Genomic DNA, 17,733 nt, shown 5'->3' on the forward strand with positions numbered 1-17,733 from the left:
GGTGCTGAGACAACTGGATAAACACATGCAAAAAAGGAAGTTGGAGCCTTACCTCACACCAGATACAAAAATTAACTCAGAATGGATCAAAGACAACTAAGAGCTAAAACTATAAAACTCTTAGAAGAAAACATAGGGGATAATTTTTATGACCTCACATTTGACAACAGATTCTTAGATATGATACCAAAAGCACGAGCAATAAAATAAAGATAAATTGGACTTCATCAAAATAAAAAACTTTCGTGCTTCAACAGATACCATCAAAAAAGTGAAAAGATAACCCACAAAATTTAAGAAAATATTGTCAATCACATATCCAAAAAGGGATTTGATCTAGAATGTATAAAGAACACTTAAAACTCAATAATAAAAAGACAACCAAACTGAAAAATAGAGAAAGGATCTGAATGAACCTATTTCCAAAGAAGATATACAAATGGCCAATAAGGACATGAAAAGATGCTTGACATCATTAGACATTAGGCAAATACAAATCAAAACTGCAATGATATACCACTTCAGAAAGTCAGATGATAACACTAGGATGGCTAAAATCAAAAAGTCAGATAATAACAAGTGCAGGTGAGGATGTGGAGAAATCAGAACGCTCATACTCTGCTGGTTGGAAGCCACCTTAGAAAACAGTATGGCAGTTCTGCCAACAGTTAAACATAGTTACCATATGACCCAGCAATTCCACCCCTAGGTATACACCCAAGAGAAATGAAGGCTATGCCCACTCAAACACTTGTTCACAAATATCTATAGCACCATTATTCATAATAGCCAAAAGGTGGAAACAACACAAACTGTCCATCAACTAATGGGTAAATAAAATGTGGTGGGATATGTAATGAGATATTATTCTGCAATAAAAAGGAATGGATGAATCTTGAGAACATCATGCTGAGTGAAAAAAAGCAGTCACAAAAGACTACATATTATATGATTCCATTTATACAAAATGTTCAGAATAGGCAAATCTATAGACAGAAAGTATATCAGTACTTGCTTAGTGCCAGGGAGGCATGGAACAGGGGAATGAGGTGATAGCTAAAGTATACAGGATTTCTTCTTAAGGTGATGAAAATATTTTAAAATTAACTTTGATGTGTGATGGTGCACATACCTGTGAATATACTAAAAACCACTGAACATTATACTTTAAATGGGTAGATTATATGGTATATAAATTATATCGCATTAAAGCTGTTACAAAAAAAACAAATCACAGTACCCGAAAATCACAGCATTCTCAAAACATCATTTAAACTGAGATCCATTCAATTACCTGGAAATACTCTCTTCAAGTTAGACCAAAGGGAAACAAATGACATTTTTCCTTCCAAACCTCCCTCCCCTATGCTACTTGTTGGAAAGTTGTTACAAATTCTTATGCTTTGCCCCTCTCCATTTAAAAAAGAAGATGGAGAGAAAGGAAATTAATATTTAATGCATGTCTTCAATGCCTAATATTGTACATTCTTAATTTAACTTAATAATCACTTTACCTCCATTTTATAAATGGGAAAACAGGTACAGAGAAGTAAAGTGATTTGCCCAAGATCATAAATGTGTAAGGGGCTGGAGGATTTGAATTCAAGTTTTTCTGACTCCAGATTCCTATACTCTTCCTATTCAAACAAGCTAAACATCTGCTTTCTCCAGCTTCTTATACTCTAAGTTCTTCAAGCTGATCCATGAGCAACCAAGAAACTTACTTGGCAAGGCGAGAAGACCGATGTAAGTCTGCAGCTTCTCAAACACAGCTGTCATCTTTTTCATGTCCTGAGACAGCTCTAGATTCCTGGCTCTCAATGCAGATGTGCAAAGAGAAGATCCACATTCTTCTTCTAAACTAGGAATGAGCAGATTTTTCAAAAGTGAGCATCCTAACGATTTTCAAATAGCTATAATAAATCATCTGAATTCTCAAACAACTATAACCAAAGAGAAACTTTCCAAGGGGGAAAAAAAAAAATGATCTCATTTATAAGGTTCCATTTTCTAGACCACAATACACACGCCTGTTTGCTGCAAACGACTAACAGAGGACTAAACAGAAAAAACAAAAAACAAAAAAAAGCAGATGCCCTTTGTCTTTCCATCCTAAGAGCAGCACAAAATTATTTCTCTTAAAAATACTTTGAGGGGAAAAGAAAATTTTGAGGAGTACTGCCTGGCTGGCTCAGTCAATAGAGCGTAGCACTCTTGATCTCAGGGTCATGAGTTCAAGCCCCACACTGGGCATAGAGCTTAATTATTTTTTTTTTAAGATTTTATTTATTTATTGGACACAGAGAGAGAGCACAAGCAGGCGGAGCGCCAGGCAGAGGCAGAGGGAGAGGCAGGCTCCCCACCAAGCAGGGAGCCCGATGCGGGGCTCGATCCCAGGGTCTTGGGATCATGACCCAAGCAGAAGGCAGACGCTTAACTGACTGAGCCACCCAAGCGCCCCATAGAGCTTGCTTTAAAAAAAAAGAAAGGAAAAAACAAAAAAAGAAAAACATAAAAAAAACTATTTTTGTGGAGAAAAATATTTCATACATTGAATTCCTAAAGAAACCTATATGTCTTTGTAAAAGCCAAACAGATTGAAAAAAGAATCTATATACACAAATCTAAAAATCAATGGCTAACATTCATATAATACATTGTATCATTTTCTATTTTAAATGGTTACTTGGGAAAACAATTATATGGTTAAAAAAAACACATGGACTCTCAACAGTGTTTATTAAAAATGTGCCAGTAATCAAGCAAAATGCTTTTTATATAAAGCCAAGAAAATTATTAACACAGAAATGATAATCATATCCCTTTCCTTCTCTTTCTCTACTTTGTACCAGACAGCTTCATTCAATACTAAGCCCATTTATTACTAAAAAATATGTCATCTTGTCAATTACAGTGGTTTTTAAACCAATGATGACAAGTTGCCTAAAAACATAAATACATAATGAGGTAGGGGACAAAACATTCCAAGAATAGGAATCTAGGATCAAGACTTACCCAATGTTTCTAAAAACTTAATAGTGAAAAAATAAATTAAGGTAAAATAAAAATGCATAACCGTTTCAAGTAGTAAATGCTTCCTTTGCAATGGTTCTCAAATAGAGTCCTCTTAAACATAAGCCAAATCAATAAAATATATTCAATTTAGTGTTATTTAAACTTCTAAAGTCAATTTTCAAAAATTTTTACATTGAACAACCATAAGATGTAAGAATCTGAATGAAACTATAATTCATAATTATTAGTTTAAGTCCTAATTCCCTGATTCCTAAAATTCTGTCATATCCACAAATCAGAAAATTTGGTTACTGAAATACCTTGTCTGGTTAGAATTAGGAAATAAAATGGCTTTTAACACATATTAAATTTTTTAAATAACAAAAGTTTACATTTTTGAAAAGATAAAACCTACTACTTTGGTTTTATAAGGATTTATGAACCATAATTACTTGCATATTTTCAGTATCTATGAGTTACTCATCTACATATTTTCTAAATCTTATCTTGCAATATATTATAATACATACATGTTCTTATTTCTCTTATGTTCCAGTTGTATTATTCTTTGCTTTTTTTTTTTAAGGCTAAATCTTAGGATGAAAAGATTTAGACGAATTAGGGGTCATGGTAATTTTAGGCCAAAAGTATCAAAACATAAAATCAATTATCAAATTTCCAGTTATATGGATTATTTTCTCTTTCCCATCCAGAAATACATAACAAAGAATATTTAAGGTTACTAAATGATATCTTCTATGAGGGCTGGGGCAGATAAAGTTTTTAGTTTATAACTTAAATAAACCACCAACAATAAAAACAAGAAAATACCACTTCAAAGAAACCTAATAATCATTATAACCTCCATCTAAATGTTTACAGCAAAAAGGATAAAACTGAAAGATTTCTTTCAATAAATGTGTGATTCAATCACTGAAAATACTGACTCACAGCATTATGTGGTTATAGCAGTAACCACGCTATAGAACTACTCAAAAAACCCTAACTGGTGCACTACAATTCAATTTTCTTAAATATAAGTTTATGCTGCTCAAGCCATTATTTTCCTTTTTCATAGAAGTCCAAATTGGTTGTGGTGCAGAAAGATCAGGCAGCTCACAAGGGTCACATGTCGCTAGTTCAAGTCCAGCACAGGTCAGGGGACACCCCACAACTCCCCAAGCTCCTTGGCCTCAAGGGTAAGTACCTTTTTAACTGATAAGGAAGAATCTTCCTTAGAAAACATATGTAAGAGGTTAAATGCTCTGAGAAAGTTTTCAATTTCACAGTTGTCTCCTGGAAAAGAAAAATAATTTCATGGTTAATAGTGTTATTTGACAAAGAGGAGCTTCCACTTCCAGAATTTGTAAAACATAGAAGAAAATTACCAGGACAGTCACAGTATCCTCAGTAATACTTTCAAATAAATGAAGCATTCCTTCCTCAAGAGGGCGGACGTAGGATGCATTTTCATGAAGGTATTGTGAGAACTACATTAGGAGGGAAAGAACTGTGAGTTACATCACTGGAAAATAACAAGTATCAATAGATTTGTAAATGGACTCACTGAGTTATAAACCTAAATTCTTCTGGAAACTTTTTCTAGGAAAAAAGTCTGGCGTTTACAAAACAGAGATGATCACCTCTAACAGTTCCAAATACAATCCCCAAGTCCCCATCTCATTCCAAAAGGAGGAACTTGAAGAGGGGTGACATCATTAACAACGAGAAGGACACTCAGAGAGGACACTGCATTACAACCCACACCAACAGGCCTTCCCCAAACACCAGCTTCTCTAGAGAGGTCTCAGTTTAAAAAAAGAAAAAGAAAAGAAAAGAAAAGAAAAGAAGGAAAGGAAAGGAAAGGAAAGGAAAGGAAAGGAAAGGAAAGGAAAGGAAAGAAGGAAGGGAAGGAAGGAAGGAAGGAAGGAAGGAAGGAAGGAAGGAAGGAAGGAAGGAAGGAAGGAAGGAAGGAAGGAAAGAAAAAGAAAGAAAGAAAGAAAAAAAGAAAGGAAAAAATAAAAACTATGAAAGATTTTTATGTTATGTGCCTCATTTTAAAAAAGCAAGTCTACTGAGGACAGCTTCTTATTTTTACTGTGTACAATGTTCAGGGTTAACAAATTCCAGGAATATAAGTATCACCAAAATGAGGATGTAAAAAACTTTTGTAACTTTCACTGATACCTTAGTATTTATAAAGAACTAATTCAGTATGAAGAATAAATTCAGAAAAAAAAAATCCTATAGGTGTTTAGACAATTTAGAAGCAAAAAGTTAATTTTCACTTATGAAATATCTCAATTATCAAAGTACTGTATAATGGCTCAAATTTTGATTTCTCAGTATAGAAATGTAATATCTCATTATGCAGAAATGTGATTCAACTGGCCATACTATAAACTATAGATATTTGGCCCTAGGCAACTCACTTGATCTCTCTTGGCTTCAATCATAAATGCTACTTTATGATTCTATGAACAAGTCTAAACATTCTGGTCATCTTTTAACAAGTGGTTTCTGACTCTCAGAATAATACAGCCTTATTCAATAATAAGACTTATTAGAAAAACCACATAGAACCTTTCATAGGCCAAAGGTAAAATATTAAGATAAATACATGAATTCTTCAAAGTGATGAAGTGTTTCAGATAAGATTAACATATTTGATTCTCACTGTGTGGGCATAATTTGGCAACAAGCTAAAATAAAATTCCAAAAAAGGGACAAAGTATTGAGTAAAATATATTTTTTGATATTATAGGAAGTATAAAAGAAAATATAACTTTTACATTAAAACGCTGCAGTACTCTTTTCCCTACCCAAGTCATCTGAAAGCTTTTTCCCACAGTGAAATTAAAAAGCATTTCAAAGGCCCAAAGTTTAATTGTTTATGAACTTCAATAGATTCGTGGAGTCCGATCAAAACTGATGAAAATCAAGCACTTCCTCAGGGCTTCCTATGTGTAAGGTATAATGATAATAAGAACTAACCTTTATTGAGTGCTTACTATGTGCCAGGCACTATTAGAACTTCACATGTATTATCTACTTAATCCTCAAACATATATACCTGTGAGGTATGTACTCTAACCTCCATTCTAAATATCAGGAAACTGAAGCACAGAGAGGTTAAATAAATTGCCCAAGGGGACACAGAAAGTGGTTGGACCCCAGTAGTCTGACTCCAGAGTATAGCTTTTGCTATACTACAAGGTACTTACAGGATACATGGACATAAACACTAGTCAAACCCTGGAAACACTGCATGATACTCACAAACCAGCTGGGAAGAAAAATCAGCTAAGTAGGAGGAGTGGCAGAACTGTTTCAGAATGCCACATTATGGGGCACTTAGAGCACACACTGACAGCAAGATCCCTCAATTTCTTCCATGTGGGAGCCAGCCTGCAAGATGGCCCCAATGACCCCTGCCTTGGCTGTTCTTGGCTTTGTGGAGTACCCTTGCACACTGTTTCAGGGCTGGTCTGTGTGGCCAATATAAGATGGTAGCAGGAATGGTACTCAGTACCCAGGCTAAGTCACAATAGGCATTGTGGCTTCCACTTTGCTCTCCTGGATCACTCGTTCTAGGGGAAGTTAACCGCTATGTCTTGAGGACACTCCAGCAGCCCCATAGAGAAGGTTCCTCAATGAGAAACCAAGGCTTCCAGCCAACTGACCAGCCGTGTGAGTGAGCCACCTGGGAAGAAGATGCCCTACCCGGGTCAAGTCTTTAAATGAATGCAGCCTCAGCCAACTCTTGACTAAAAGCTTATGAAAGATCATGATACTTTTCTCCTGAATTCTTGACCCACAGAGATTGTGTGAGATAATAAATGTCTGTTGTTTTAAACGATTACATTTTGGTATAATCTATTACACGGCAATACAGAACTAATACACTCATTATTTTTTTCTTTTCAGTTCAATGTGGTCTTGCAAGCTACTTTAAATCCTTTTTTAGAACAAGCTGGGGAGAAAAAAGGAAAGAAAGGAGCAAAATTTGCCAGGCCCCAAAAAAGCACATGGACTGAAGGGAATGACAGCCAACCCTCTTCTTATTCCTTATTTAAACTTCACACACCCTGAAAATGCCCCAAAGCTCAACCAGAGAAGCAGTTTCACTCCCACTCCATACCCCAGCAGGAAAGGTCAACTCTACCACACACACATTTTTTTTTTTTTTTTTTTGCTTTTAAACATACCCAGTGACAAAAGTTATTCAGTGAGTACAAACAGGGAGAGAGAAAAATGCCAGGAAATTGACTTTTCCAACAATAAAATGGCACTTTTGATTATGTCACACCCTGGTCAAAAAACTACAAAAGGGGGCGCCTGGGTGGCTCAGTCGTTAAGCGTCTGCCTTCAGCTCAGGTCATGATCCCGGAGTTCCGAGATCGAGTCCCACATCGGGCCCCCTGTGCTGCGGGAAGCCTGCTTCTCCCTCTCCCACTCCCCCTGCTTGTGTTCCTGCTCTCACTATCTCTCTCTCTGTCATATAAATAAAATATTTAAAAAAAAAAAAAAACTACAAAAGGCCCCCATCCTACATACAAAGCAAGAGAGTTGGGGCTTTGGCCTGACCCCAGGGGCTTTCCAGAGTCTGGAAAAAAAAAACTAGGCCCCCATCCTACATACAAAGCAAGAGAGTTGGGGCTTTGGCCTGACCCCAGGGGCTTTCCAGAGTCTGGAACCATGTTTTTTCCTTTGCAATCTGACCTCTCATTCCTCCACTTCGAAGACTTCACACTCTTGCCAAAACAGTTTGCTCCCTGCTCCCTCCCCACTCCCCCTTCCTCCACTCATTTCCTTATGCCTTCCTACTGAGTGACTTTGCTCAGGTCTTGCCCTCTTCTGGATGAAAAAACACCTGTCCTATTTCTCTCCTCTTCTTCAAATCTTGCTCATTTTTCAAAGATCCCAAACACTACCAGCAACAGCAATCTCCCCTCCTTGATGACCTCACATCCCTTACTGGCCTCACCACCCACACTTCCCCGGTATTTAATTTCTTAAGAATGTCCATGTTTGCCACATTTTATCTTAAGGTTGAAGACTGTGAATTCTAGTTTTCTTCCATGTCCCCCACAGCACTTGGCTGATGCACAGTAGTGGTCCGAAAAGAAAGAACATGTCTTCCTACTTGTTCTGGGCAAAGAACAGGTATCCTGAGTTAAATTTACCTTCTGATTCAACGGAGATATAGTGTCAATGGCAGAATCAATAGGAAAAATCTGAATCCTCTGTTCTGTATAGGTGTGAAAGTTCAGAAGAGCCGTCACCAGGTCTTGAACAAAAGCCAGGGCCTGCCCAGCAATGTCCCGCATCTTCAGCTTTTAAATGAAAAGTATAGAAAGTCAGCTATCCAATTACTATTCTTAGGCAACTTTAGTTAAAGTCTGCTTTTAGAGAAAACATTTAAATTCTAGTATAACTAATCCTGACTTTAAATTCATTTGCTCCCACTTGGATTTTAATATTCCCATCTAAGTAAATGAGAAAGCCACCAGTTTTGGCAAACAGACCTCCTTCACTTAACCTAGACTGTGTAAGTGTGAGGCCCACCAACCTAGAAGAAAGGTATGGCTCACAAAGTAAGTGCATCCCGTAATTCAGTTCTAATGGTATCAGATGAGAGCAAAAATCTGTATTACTTATGAATTCAATAAATAGCAAGTTATGCAATTTTTTAAAAAAATGTATGAGAAAGTAAAGCCAAAGTTAAACACAACAGTTGAGTGCATTAAACAGAGGCCCAAACAATAAATTCTTGTTTCTGGAAAGTTTGACATACACATCGCTGAAAATAAAAACATCATCATTACCTGATGTCTCCTATTGTGGAGTGGAACGTTCAGAGCGTTATACTGACTATATTCTACAAAACAAAAATGGATGCATATTAAGTCATTTTACGTTTATAAGAAAACAGCATAACTGAAAAATAATGAATGCTCTGCAGCAAAATCAGCTTTACGTAAAAATTTTAAATGATCAAAGCCACAATCATAGTATAAGAGAATAGTGGAATTTATATAGAATCAGTTGTTTCTCAGATAAAGTAATACTTCCAATTTTTAATTTTTTTTTTTTTAAGTAGGCTCCGTGCCCGACGTGGGGCTTGAACTCACGGCCCAGAGAGCAAGAGTCGCATGCTCTACCCACTGAGCCAGCCAGGGGCCCCCAAATTTTTTTAACTTTAGGATAAACAAACAAACCCCGACTTTCTATTTCTAAGAAATCATTTCAAAAAACTTGAGGCCTATCAAGATTACTTAGAAAGGCCCATGACGATCTTGCCATGTTCAGTCATGCTCCCTTCTAAAATAACCCCGCACACAGCTGCCATACCAATCATCCAAAAATACCACGGTTTTCATGACACTATGATATTTGACAGCCTACCAATGCCTGCCACTGCTGATCCCAATGACTCGATCCTAACTCTTCTGGGTTGGCTTCCTTATTTTCTCACAGTCCTCCTCTCTACCCCAGACTCCATCCGAACCTCTGATAGCTTCCCGACACTTGGCCTCACACTTCAGTTCCCTCCTCCATCTCTATTAATCTCTGCACACCCCTTCAGCCACTCAAACCGCCCCTCCTCTGCCTGGTCCTCAGTCGGAAAGACCTGGTGCCAAAATCTGACTCTAAAAGTCCATATGCCGCTCTCACCCAGTTCTCTCTTATGGCCCCATTTCTACCAAGGGCTTGGTCTCCCATCCACAGTCGGTCTACTTTCCTATCAGTCCTCTCTGGGCCTTGCTTGTTATCCCTCCCAGCCCGGTCCATCGTTTCCCACAATGCTCTTGCTAACACAAAAGATCATCAGGGTCCGTGACAACCTAATTTTACCAAACTTCAGGGGATTTCAAGGCTACTCCACAATCCATGACTTCACTGCTGTGTCACTTCCCAAGGCATCTGCTCCAAACCTTTTCCATTTTAAGCCCCTAACATCATTCTTCCTCTCCTCCCCTGCCCCACGGATAGGGTGGCCTCCCCCTACAACTCCAGGAAGACCAGGGCCAAAGCCCAAGGGGTTCTTATGTTTCCTACCCTCCACCTCAGAGTCCATGGCTTCCCATATCCTGTCCTCAGCTAATCTTCCCCCTGGGTCCCCAGCAATAGCTCCTTCTGGCCCCTGAGGGCCCAATCCATCAACCACTCCCTCCTCTTCCCTACACCTTCAAAATTACTCTCAAAAAAAGCATTTGTGGCAGCTTTATAAATTCTATCTCCACAGTGACTTCTTCCCCTTTACTTCATTCATACTGAATCCTCTGCTGAGCTCCCAACTTTCCCCACCTCTTTCATTCCCGCTGCTCAAAGACCAGCATGTCTCTGCCTGTTTCCTCAGCACCCATCCACCTCTAACCCTCGTGCTAGCCTTCAGCTGCCCACCTCTACCCTGCAAGGAAACACTGAGTTCTCAGAGTCACCAAAACAGCTGCCTTTACTGTCACTTCACCCTCTCTGAGCTCCCCACAACACTACTAGAATTGCCCAGCACCACCAGGCTGAACACTCCCTTCGCCGGCTTCCATGTCACCTCATTTCCCCAGCTCCTCACCACCTCCGCCACCTCAGCCCCTCTCCTTCCTCACCCCTGTGAGGGAGAACTCTCCAAGGACGCTGCACGGGCCTCTCTGCACTTGGTACCCCTCATTCCCACCACTCTCAAGGCCCATCCATCCCAACAGGGTCAACTGCAGTCTCTCTCCACGGTCTAGGCTTTAACTTAGAAATGCGTACCCCAATAGAAAGACAGATGTACACCGATCTGTCAGAATATTAAACAACAAAGTTAACCTCATCATCTTTCCCATAAACCTGCCCTTCATCTGCCTCTCTGATTTCTGTCACTGGCACCACATCTTTCCCCCACACTGCCTCCTCCAGTGCCCCTGCCCGCTTGCATCTATCTCCCTGACAACTCGGCTCCAGCCTCCATTAACAGCACACCAAGACTAGCACCACAATAGTCTTGGCCCCCTTTCCCCATTCCAGGGCAGTCTACACCCTTGCCAGACTAACTCTGTGAGTGCACAGATCTCATCATGACATTCCCTGGATCAAAGGCTTCAACACCCCCACCATCTTGTGAATTGAGTCCCAACTCCTTGGCCCACAACTCTAGGGTCTAACCCCACCCACCCTTTGAGAACTTGCCTACCCCCTCCCATCCTAGCCTCCTATCACACTTAGCTAATTACTGCTCCTCAGACCATGACAGCACCTTGTGTCCCACGTACCACACTCCACTTAATTCCCTCGTTCATTTTCATGCATCTCTGCCCAATAAAACCTACTCACATATCCAGGCCCAGCTCAAAGCATACCTCTTCCAAAAGACTTCCCCAAACAACCCCTCCAGCAGTAATCTGTCCTTCCTCGGAAACCCCAAGAGTCTCTTTATTGAACAGGTTAGCTTATATTTTAGACATTTCTATACATTATCTCTCCCCTTCTGGACTATAAATTCCTTTAGGGTAGAGATTTTTGCCCCAGAAATTTTTATATCCCTTGTACTCTCTATCCAGCTGGGCACTGAGCAAATGATCTCTAAGTTCTGCAGAACTAAAAGTAACCCACACTGACGTAAGTATCTAAAGCAGAGTGACAACTAGTACTGAAAAAGGAAAGATAAATCCAAAAGAGATCCAGAAGGAAATTATTAGAACCTGATGATTGAGAGAAGGATTAAAGGGAAAACGAAATGCCAAGATTTCAAGTCTAGTGGATCAAAGTATGCTAGCACTATTTACATTAATGTAGAAACTAGAAACAGGTGTTATTTTCAGAGGAACTCAGGCTTTGATATAATAATGACATATGCAGATTTCAGTGTTAGATCAAACTGTTTTTCTTTGATGTCTTTTCTTTCCTCTTAGGTCTTTCGGAAGAAAAATTTAGGGGAAGTAAAAAATTTTAATCATCAGACTGTAAAAAAGGAACTCTCTACCTATTTGAATATAAGCTTCAAAATTCCAAGCAATTAAATAAAACATATTCTTTGTTTTCAAGGTTCTGATTTAATTTTTCTCTAAACATTACAAAATCGACATCTGTTATACATTGTAAGTTGATTTTTTTTTTTAAGTTCTTTTTCTTGCTCTTGGCTATGTAAATTACCAAACCATTCTCAGGATGAATAGGAAGCAGGACTCACCCAAGTCAGCTTCCTAACTATCAGTGGGGATCACCAAAAGTGCAGGAGATACCAGGCTGAGAAGATGCATCTCCCACCGCCCTTCCCCCATTCTCCCCACCATGAACAGCTTTTCTTATACAAATTTTCAAGTACTTTATGTGCAGGTTGGTTTTTAACCTAGGGATATGCTCAATATGCGCAATAAAAAAAAAAAAAAATGTGGGTTACCTTTTCCAGGAAGGCTGACTTTGAAATCAGCCTCCATATATGAGAGCCACAGCTGATCAAAAAAACAAAAAGAAAGCAACCCTCTGTTGAGCCAATAATGTTTTTTGTCAAATAGATTAAAAACTTTTTTAATTAGTTCGTTACCAGAGAGAGAGGTCCAAAGTTGCAAATAATGGAAAACTGTACATAATATACCTACTTGTATCATTAAAAGGTACTTTTTCCGTGATGATTGATAAGGATTCCTCTAATCTACCTGACAAATCTTCATGAAGATTCTTTAACTGTAATTGACTAAAAGAAAAAAAACACAAAACCACATGATCACCAGTCAGACAGGGGATTCTCACTTCCTTGTTACCACAACAGCTGGTATCAAGCTTTTAGAGACTCGTGCCTGACACCGGGATACTCTCGGTGGTAGATAGTTACTAAAAGATGAAGATAAGAAAAATACTAATCCTCAATTCTGAAGCCCCTGAAACTTCTGTTCAATGACGTTAAGACTGTCAGAATTTATCACAGTCCCAGTATCTAGTACAATCTTGTCAGTTTATTTCCCCAAGTGCAAAGTAATCTTAAAGCCATTTCAAAATCACAAATTTTATCTTTCTTATGTGCTAACATAAATGTTGAATGTTCAAGTATTACAGTAAAGTTCTTTTCTAAGTATTATATCAGATATCCCCCCCCTTGGGCTCAAAATCTAGTAACTTTTCTGTTTTTGATTCAATTATGAGCATGGGTATACATCCAAACCATGCATGTAATTCTACCAATGCAACTAAAGAAATTCACATGACTGAGTCTATGGAAACCTAATATTATGTCATTTGTCAACTAAATGCTGGAGTATGCTTTTACCACCCATTAATTCATCCCATTTGAATTTTAAGATTTAGGTATCTCCAAATTAGATCCCATAGTCTCTATTTTATTCAAAATGTACCACTAAAAGGTTGGCACGGTGAAAAGGAGTTAGTTTTCCTGCCTGGAACTCTCAGAAAGCTTTCTCTATCCAGTCCTCAGTATAGGAGCCCCAGGACACCATCTTCCATGGCCGCAAACATCTGCAGGCTGAGGACTAGTGCACAAGCCAGCTGACCAAGAGTGTGTCAGGCCTTAGAGATAACAGAACTGAGGAGGACCCTGGAGACGGCCTGTTCCTGGCTCACTTCAAATGTGAGAGTAAGAGAGAGGAGCCGCTAAACTAAAACTCGGGTCTTCTGATTCTTACTTCAGGGCCCCTTGAAATTCACATTTCCACATACCATTCTTCTGTTCGAAGCCGACATTCCTTGGCCTCCTTTTCTAGAGTCTGAGATTTTACCTGAATTTTAGAAGAAAAAGAAAAGTAGATGGCTCAGGCTATACATACGGGCACACTTGGGAGACACCACAGGCAACAGCCTCCCCCTGAATGACTAACTGTGCATTCCGTAAAGTGCACAGAAGAGTCACAAGAGCCCTGACTAACTTTTAACGTGCTCTCCCCAACAGCGGGGCTTACTTCTAGTTTGGCCTTGTCATTCTGCAGTTTCTCGATAGTTTCCATGTACTTCCGTGTCAGGCCATCGACCACGGCTTGGTGCTGGGCCGCCTCCATCTCCAGGGTGGCCAGCCGACTCCTCAGCTCTGCTTCCACATGCTTGTGCTGCTCGTCAGCTTCAAAAAACTGAAAAGAAAAGACCATTTTCTCTTCTCACAATATCCAAATATATACAAATGGAGAGAAAAACAAAAGCAGTGACTGTTCACTGAGCAATTTCCACATGGTTGTATACGCTCACCACGTAACACCCGCACAGGCTTGATCTCACAGAATCCTCACAGTATGTCAGGGGTAGTGCTATTGTTATCCCTCCTTTCCACATGGGAAACCAAAGTTTCAACTTGCCCAGTGCAGAAATGAGATCTGAACACAGGAGATCGATGCCGAAGCCTACAACCTCCTTCCTCTTAAGCTCTAGGATTTCTTTCAACTTCTGGCACACAGAGAATTTAACTGACCAGGGCATAACTTTCCTGCTACGCTACCTCCCACAATTAAATAAGCGAAATTCAAATAGATGTTATCCCTAAAACAGGTAAAGCTCTTTTCCTTAATAAGAATCCAGTGCTAATTAAGAATTATGAATGCTTAACACAAAACGCACTGAGGTTTTCAAAGCTCATTTTTTTAACAGCTGCAAAATGTTAAACTGAGAATTACTGCATATTTATTTTCCACCATTTGACTATGCTCACCATTTCACAAAAAATTTAGGAGGCACAGTCAGAGACATTACACTATGACTCTTGAATATGCTGAATGTTGGGAGGCAAACTGATTATTCAACATTTCATATATATTTGAGCTCCCGCCATGAGTAAGACCCTGTCCTGGGGGAAGGCATACAAACCGACATGGTGTGTACTCAAACAGACCTTATAGACTAACAGGTGAACAAACAGAAACCAACTAAACGGTAATAATTTAAAAAACAAACACTACTTATTGATAAGCCCCCATCTAAATGATCCAGCTGATCATTTTCTAGATAAAATGAACAGTGCCTAGTATATTTCTGTACTGTTATTTAATAAAGTTATTCTGTTAAATAACTTAACAAAGTTATTCTGCCATCCTCTAAACAAATGCACACTTCAAAACACACATCCAGATTAAGATATGAATGAGATTTAAGAAATGAATCAACGACAGGGACATATATACCTAACAACCACAGGAAACATTAAAACACATACACAAAACACTCTACCCTGCATGGGTTTTTCCACATTCCAGATTATACAACCCATTTTTAACTCATGGGGAAAACAAAAATTTTCTCACTTGTATATGCAACCGTTCATTCTCTTCTATCTTCTTTTGCAGATCTTCATCAAAGACGCTCTTCTGCTCTTGACTCAACTGAGAGGAAGATTCTCCACTTTTCTGATGGAAAGAATAAGTTATGTCCACATAACTTTCATCCTTTAGAGAAACATCCTAAGGTACACAGATTCTCTATCACCTTAGTTGCTTGTCTCTTCTACATGTGCACATTCTCAAAGAATCCTGCAAAAGGTATACAATCCATCATTTAACTTTTCCTATTTGACACAAGTAGGAACTGCAAATATTGGAATGGGCAGGAAAGCTCAAAAAAGAAAGAGAGAATGAACAGATAAGGCTCACTATTCTTTGCAGATGAATTCAGGAGTAGTTCTATTGGAAGACACAGCAGGCCCAGAAAGCTAGCCATAAAAATATGCTAAAAAATATCATTTCAATCAGAGAGGGAGACAAACCATAAGAGACTCTTAATCATAGGGAACAAACTGAGAGTTGCTGGAGGGGGAGGGGGCTGGGGGGCTGGGGTAACTGGGTGATGGACATTAAGGAGGGCATATGACGTAATGAGACCTGGTTATTACATAAGACTGATGAATCACTGTCTACTTCTGAAACTAACAATAATACATTATATGTTAATCAACTGAATGTAAATTTAGAAAAATAAAAAAAAATATATCATTTCAAGTTGATCTTCTGGTTTGGGAAATCAGTTTCAGCAATTCCATGAGTATGAGTTGTTAAACTCCTTTAGGAAAATGTAATAAATTAATTAGAATTCACAACAATAAGTTCATACAAAAGTTTCATAAATTTCTAATTTTTAAAAAATCATAAAACCATATAAAATAAAGCTACTATAAATAAACAAGGAAAAAGCTCAAAAATCATGAAAAAAACCTTCCTTTTCCTTTTTTACCAATATTAACTTTTTCTACATAGAAGAATAGCACTATTTAACAGAGCCAATAATGAACATTTGTTTTCATGGAATACGAGAGCTGAGACTATTCCAGGGATGGTCTAACAATGAAACTGTGTTCAGACATCAGTCACCACCCTTCTCTGCCTTTCTTGTGCCCTCACTCCTCACTTAAAATGAAGTTATTTACTGATCCAATGTGAACCAATGATTAGAAGGCCCTTTGAAAATGGAGTAACTGTATGAAAAATAAAACAAAATAGGGGTGCCTGGGTGGCTCAGTCAGTTAAGTGACCGATTCTTGATTTCAGTTCAGGTCATGATCTCAAGTCATGAGATTGAGGCCCACATCGGGCACTGTGCTCAGCACAGAGTCCACTTGGGATTTTCTCTCTCCCTGTCCCTTTGCCCCTCCCCCCCCACTTGTGCAAGTGCTCTCGCTCTCTCAAATAAATAAATAAATCTTAAAAAAATAAATAGAAACAAAACAAAACATTAAATCTCCATCATGTTTAGGACACAAGAGCTGCACAAGGAAGACAGCCGAATGACATATTCTGGGCATTCTGGGTCATTAGTGCTTCCAAATTTGGAAAACTTTAATTAACATTAATTCATAAGTTCATACGTGTTACACCCCAGCCTCTGTGAAAACAGCACTGGGGGAGGATCTCACTAACCTGGGGAGCATGTCTGAAGTAGATATGGCTATTGGTTCCCCAAGGGTCTCTCAGAATTTCCAGAGCACGTCTTTTTTTACAAAATTCCCCAAGTGATTCTAATACATACCTGTTTTTGCCCTCTCTATTCCCCATTTATTTGAAAATTACCACTCTAGAGAACTCTTTCATGTAGGAGACGTGTATATGGAAAGGTACTAACATAGAATTATGTTGATTGTCCATCATATGGCAAATACAGTCCTAGCCACCTTTACAGGATCCCATTTAATACTCAACAAACTGAGAGTATCATCCCCATGCTGCAGATGAAGAAACTGAGGTTGCAAAGCTAAAATGGCAGACAAAGAATTCAAGCCTGGGCTTAACCCCAAAGCCCGTGCTCTTCCCTCCATACCATGCTGCTTCGGAGTTCCTGTAGGCCTTCTTCTTCCCTCCTACCCTTCTACTTTTACTGCCTCAATCCACGCACTTGCCGGGTGCTGCTCTATATACACACCAGACTTAAAGAGTCAATCACTACGGGAGCCTGGGTGGCTCAGATGGTTAAGCGTCTGCCTTCGGCTCAGGTCATGATCTCAGGGTCCTGGGATCGAGTCCCACATCGGGTTCCCTGCTCCTTGGGAGCCTGCTTCTCCCTCTGCCTCTCTCTCTCTCTGTCTCTCATGAATAAATAAATAAAATCTTTAAAAAAAAAAAAAGAGTCAGGGCGCCTGGGTGGCTCAGTCGTTTAAGCGTCTGCCTTCGGCTCAGGTCATGATCCCAGGGTCCTGGGATCGAGTCCCGCATCGGGCTCCTTGCTCAGCGGGGAGCCTGCTTCTCCCTCTGCCCCTCCCCCCTGCTTGTGCTTGCTCTCTCTCTCTCTCTCTCTCAAATAAATAAATAAAATCTT

The 17,733-nt window shown here is 39.2% G+C and overlaps 1 protein-coding gene across 5 annotated transcripts in view; it reads right to left on the reverse strand.

Annotated features, from left to right (window-relative positions):
• The window catches only part of PPP1R21 (protein phosphatase 1 regulatory subunit 21), an 81,132-nt gene that overhangs the window by 31,580 nt on the left and 31,819 nt on the right, over positions 1 to 17,733 (reverse strand). For all 5 annotated transcript variants that reach the window (XM_035001606.1, XM_035001607.1, XM_035001608.1 and 2 more), the window contains 9 exons: positions 15,237 to 15,338; positions 13,911 to 14,075; positions 13,672 to 13,730; positions 12,600 to 12,694; positions 8,844 to 8,896; positions 8,202 to 8,351; positions 4,404 to 4,505; positions 4,223 to 4,311; positions 1,725 to 1,861 (listed from right to left, as the gene is read on the reverse strand). In XM_035001606.1, the coding sequence (XP_034857497.1) occupies positions 1,725 to 1,861; positions 4,223 to 4,311; positions 4,404 to 4,505; positions 8,202 to 8,351; positions 8,844 to 8,896; positions 12,600 to 12,694; positions 13,672 to 13,730; positions 13,911 to 14,075; positions 15,237 to 15,338 (952 nt within the window). The remainder of the gene's footprint in view (positions 1 to 1,724; positions 1,862 to 4,222; positions 4,312 to 4,403; positions 4,506 to 8,201; positions 8,352 to 8,843; positions 8,897 to 12,599; positions 12,695 to 13,671; positions 13,731 to 13,910; positions 14,076 to 15,236; positions 15,339 to 17,733) is intronic.

This window comes from Mirounga leonina, unplaced genomic scaffold (assembly GCF_011800145.1).
Source record: "Mirounga leonina isolate KUSES-001 unplaced genomic scaffold, KU_Mleo_1.0 Mir_125, whole genome shotgun sequence".
Lineage (NCBI taxonomy): Eukaryota > Metazoa > Chordata > Mammalia > Carnivora > Phocidae > Mirounga > Mirounga leonina.